Here is a 4,546-nt window from a genome sequence, read left to right on the forward strand (position 1 = left end):
CCCCCGTCTCCCTCCTACTCCGAGCCCCCCGCCTGCGCGCCATCTCGTGCATGCGGGTTCGCTGCGACGCGTCGCCGCCCCTTCACCCCTCTGCGCCTATTGCCCTCCCTTTCCCCACTGTTACCTTCCCGCCTCTTGTTCGCCCCTACGGATCACAACCCCCGCCCACCCGTCTCCCGCCGCCATCTGCCCTTCCCCTGCATCCCCTCACAGGTGCTGCTGCGGTCGTCCCCGGGGCCGCCCCTGGTGTATGCTGCCTCTTGGTGGTGCGCCGCCACCGTGAGGCGCTACCTCCGGGACAGCGACATGCCGATCTGGAAGAGCCTGGGGGCGGGCAGGGTGGAGGTCTACAGAGAGATACTGGACGTGAGCGGGCAGGGGGGGGGGCGTTGGTACGCAACAACGCTTGCATGCAGGCTTGCAAGCGACATATCTTGTGTCATGAGATGTGGGGTGCGGACCAAGCATATGTGCGAATGCATGTGGGCCCGCGCCTCAGCCGCGTGCTGATGCCTTTGGGGGCGACCATGCGCCTCAGCGAGCACCACACCCCAGCGCTCTACCCCCCCCCTCCCCGCGGTCCCACTCCCCCCCCCCAAAAAAGGTGTACCAGGGCCACAACCCCCGCCTGGAGGCGCTACTGCAGCACCCTGGGCCCTTCTGGGGCCGCAGCTACTTCTTCCTGCACGGCGGCCGGCCCCTTACGCTCATCCACGAGGTGTTCAGCCCGCGGCTGGAGGAGCACCTCGGGCCGCAGCGGCCGGCGGCCCGCACGCGTGGCGCGCGGAGAGGGGTGGAGTAACACCTTCACCCCCGTCGGACTCTCGCTCTGTTTGGGCAGCTCCCTCAGCCTTGAGACTGGCGGCAAGAAGAATTCGTTGAAGCTGAAGCTGCAGTCAGCCGGCACCAAGGGGAGGCCTTGGCCAAGAGGCACTACAGCGGGGGGCTTACATGTGCGTCATGACAAAGCATGCATGGCTCCGTAAATGGTCAGTGCTAGCTGGTGGGTGGCGGCTACACTGGTAGTGTACAGTCAGCTTTCTTTGGCCTAGCCCAAAATCAGGGCACGACGACTCACAGGGACATGGCTAAAAAAGGGCTTATCCGAGCAAACCAACAGCTGCGCCGGAGGCGGGTGCGAAGGGGCGGCGGCGGCTGACCGCGTACTCCCCTGGCGTCGCGAGCCGAACTTGCAATGCTGCTGCGGTGCAGCGGGTAAGGTCTCTCTGTGCATACAAGTGATTGTGGGCGGTGGGGTGCAATGGCTGCGCACTAAGCCCGGGAAAGCAAGGGTGTTTGCGGCTGGCTGCCAGGGGGATGCGCGACAGGCAGAGGCGGCGCGGGCAGCGGGCGCCGGGGCGCCGGACGGCTCCTGCCCGCGCCAGGCGAGTTGCTTGCTGCGCTCGATCGCGCGCGCCGCAGCTCAGGGCGCCATCCCCGCCTGGGATGCCGCAAACGTTGGCGCAGCCTGTTGAAGCAGCGGCATCTGCTGCAACACCCCTGTAGCCGCCAGGCAAGGCCCCGCTTGGAGAAGGCGCAGGCAGCTCCTAGGGCAAGAGCCAAATCCTGCTCGCTCTTTCAAGTCGCAATTTATTTGTGACGCGTGTATGACACGCATTGGGGTCCCCGACGCTGTGCTAGTGTACACTTGGCCCATCGGACCAACACGCACCCCCAGGTGTGGGGCGTGCACAACAGGGCGCGCGAATTGGCGCGCAAAAAGGGATACGCTGCTCGCGTAGAAACAGGGCGCGGCCACGCACCAATCGCCCCTCTGCGGGCGCGCAGCATCCTGCAAGCACCCTACCGCGTGTGATTCACACACGCCAGGGCGGCCTGCGGCCTGCCTACACCACCCAAGCCCCACTGCAGATCTCGCAGCCGCGCCAAGCAGCACAGGTCGCCTCAAATCGCCAACAACGGCGGCCGAGCCCTGCAAGCAACGAGCGCAACCCTAGTCAGCGGCTAGGCGGCCCTCCAAGCCGCCAGCTTTTGGGCGCTCCAGCCCTCCTGAGGCCGTGCAGGCCGCCGAATCGCAGCTGCTGGAAGCTGCCGGGAAGCCGGCCGCTCAGCGCCCGCCCTTCATCAACAGCTTCTCGGCCCGCCTGAGCGCCTCCTTCCCGACGGCCTCGCCGCTGCCACCGCCGCCGGGCGCCTCCGCATAGGACGCCTCCCATACGTACCCGCCCGCCGGCCGCGCGTGCGGGCTGCTGCCGTTGAGCGTCGACGCGTCGTCCGCGAGGGGCATCGCCGCGAGCGCGGCCAGCGCCGCGCGGCCGCCCTGCAGCTCCCGCTCTGAGACAGTCGCGGAATCCAGGAAGCTGCAGGCAAGGTGGTTGACGCAGGGCAAGGGCAGGTGTAAAGCCGGCGTGAGGGCTTGCGCCGGTGCCAGCGGGTGGGACCGCGAGGGTGCAATGCGGGGGTTGGGAAGTGAAGCCTCGCATTCCTGCACGACGCCTGCTGCCACAGCCAGGAACAGGTTGAGCTGAACAAGCTGCAGGGGTGCAGTGAACAACACACGCGGTCGCACCAAGGCACCATCCTGCATGAGGCGCCCGCCCCCCAAGAGCAACCTCCGTCGCCCCGCAGCCGCGGCGCACCTGTTGCTGTACCGCTCCGCCAGCGCGATGCAGAACGCCGCGCCCAGCACGCTGCCCTTGCTGCACGCCGCCAGGTGCAGCAGCTTGAACGTCTCCATCTCGAGGCTGATCAGGTCCGGCCTCGCCGCCAAGAGGTCCGAAATGAGGTCCTCGTTCTGGTCGTCGAAGGGGCCGCCCGTGCGGCCTTGGGACCCGTAAAAGCTGTCAGCGGTGGCGTCGAGGCCGCACACCACCCTGCTTGGCCCCACCTCGCGGCGGCACGCGTCGGTCAGGAGGGAGGTGAGCAGCGGGTCGGGCGGCACGGCGGCGGAGACGGGGTAGCGGGCGCGGCCGTCGTTGAGGGTCCAGGCGTCGGGGTCGCGCCTGGTTTGTTGTGCGTTTGTGGGGGAAGGCGGGGGCGTATGGTGGGGGGGAGGCGACTGGAGCGCTTGTCAGGAAGTCGGTGCTGAGAGGGGGAACCACAGGCTGCTGTCGTGAGGGCTGTGCACAACTGCTTGCACAATAGCCGCGCGCCGTCCCGAAACAATTGCGCACTCGTCCAGACGCTGACAGCAACACTTTGGACCGTGTCTGAGCCGCGGCGCGCCGCCGCCCCGCTGCGCGCCCACCTGACGCACACCGCGCCGTCCGCCGCGACGAGGAGGTCCCCCAGCTTGGCCGGCGGCCGCAGCGCGCCGCACGTCCCCAGCCGCACGACCGCCATCTGGCCGTCCGCGACGCTGCGGCACTCCCTGACGACAAAGTCCATGTTGGCCATCCCCATGAGGGTGGTCACGACGGACACAGGCACCCCCTGGTAGCGCCCTGCATGTTGGGGTTGATGTCCACATTCGCATGGGTTGCGACGCATGCGCCGCATAGACCGCATGCACGCGCGTGCATGCGAGTGGATGCATGCACATGCATGCAGATGCATGCGCGCGTGCATGGGTGCACGATGGTGCGGCGATGCAAGCGCCAGGGGCGCGGGCCAGCAAGGGAGCGTCATGCAGCGACGCGGGCGCCCACCGGTGATCGTGAGGAAGCCGCGGCCCGAGAGGTGCTGGAACAGGCCCGCCCCCGGCCGCGGCGGCTCCAGCATGTCTGCTATCAACAGCGCGCGGTCCATGCTGCCAACAGAGAGGATGCGGTTGGCGACCTCCCCGTGCTGGGGGCAGGCGGCAACGATAGGGCGGGGAGCAGGAGGCAATGTTGGTATAAACGTGCCCGGAGAGCAGCCCGGCTTGCAGGGGCTGCCATGCACCTCCGCTGCATGACATCAGCAGGAACTATTTTCTCAAGACCGCAGCGCAGCAGCTCAGAAGGCAGCGCAGCGACCAGCGCCACACGCAGCTGAGGGCGCGTGGTGAAGTTGCATCAAAGCTGTGCCGAACCGCGGTCAAAGCTCGCACCCTGGTGCCCAGGTGAAGTGTGCGCCCCTCCGCGTCCCTTGGGAAATTGGCATCCTGTCAATTCATGCGCAGGCAGAGGATCAAGTACCGCGTGTAAGTGTCAGCTCATCTACGGCGCAGCAGCATAGCGGCAGCAGCAGCACATCAAGCGCAGGCAGCGACATGGGCGCGTTCTGCGCCGCATGCGGGGCGCTCACCGAGAATTGCTTATTGGCCTCTACCCCGGTGTGCGTGACCGCGCTGCGTAATTTGGCCACCGGGGAGTCGTTCGTGATAGACCCCGTGGTTCCGTTGCCCCCCTCCCGGCCTGAGTATGCGAGAACAATTGTTCTAACACGCTGCCTGTAAGCGGCGCGTCTGATGCTTGAGGGCATCAGACATCCCCGTGGACAAGGGCCCGAAGGCACTGTCTTTCGGTGCAGAGCTGTGTGCATGATGGTATGCTGTTGAGATGCCGTATGCAATTTACCAACATGGAAATATGGCATGCACCGATCAAATCCAATTGCAAGTGGGCCGGTGCACATGCACGGTGCAACCTTGACAGCAGTGCGC

The 4,546-nt window shown here is 66.6% G+C and overlaps 2 protein-coding genes across 2 annotated transcripts in view; one reads left to right on the top strand and one right to left on the bottom strand.

Moving 5' to 3' along the window:
• The window catches only part of MNEG_5760 (Uncharacterized protein ycf21), a gene marked incomplete at both ends in the record, with an annotated part of 1,799 nt that extends 997 nt beyond the window's left edge, over nucleotides 1–802 (top strand). The window contains 2 exons of the mRNA XM_014045766.1: nucleotides 214–366; nucleotides 605–802. Of these exons, the coding sequence (XP_013901220.1) occupies nucleotides 214–366; nucleotides 605–802 (351 nt within the window). The remainder of the gene's footprint in view (nucleotides 1–213; nucleotides 367–604) is intronic.
• Nucleotides 803–2,068: 1,266 nt separating this feature from the next.
• Nucleotides 2,069–3,708, bottom strand: MNEG_5761 (hypothetical protein; the record flags this gene model as incomplete). Its single annotated transcript, XM_014045767.1, has 4 exons — nucleotides 2,069–2,321; nucleotides 2,601–2,963; nucleotides 3,209–3,404; nucleotides 3,609–3,708. 4 exons carry the CDS (start codon nucleotides 3,706–3,708, stop codon nucleotides 2,069–2,071), a joined length of 912 nt encoding a protein of 303 aa, XP_013901221.1.
• Between the last annotated feature and the right edge of the window lie 838 nt (nucleotides 3,709–4,546).

This window comes from Monoraphidium neglectum (assembly GCF_000611645.1).
Source record: "Monoraphidium neglectum strain SAG 48.87 unplaced genomic scaffold scaffold00879, whole genome shotgun sequence".
Taxonomy (NCBI): domain Eukaryota; kingdom Viridiplantae; phylum Chlorophyta; class Chlorophyceae; order Sphaeropleales; family Selenastraceae; genus Monoraphidium; species Monoraphidium neglectum.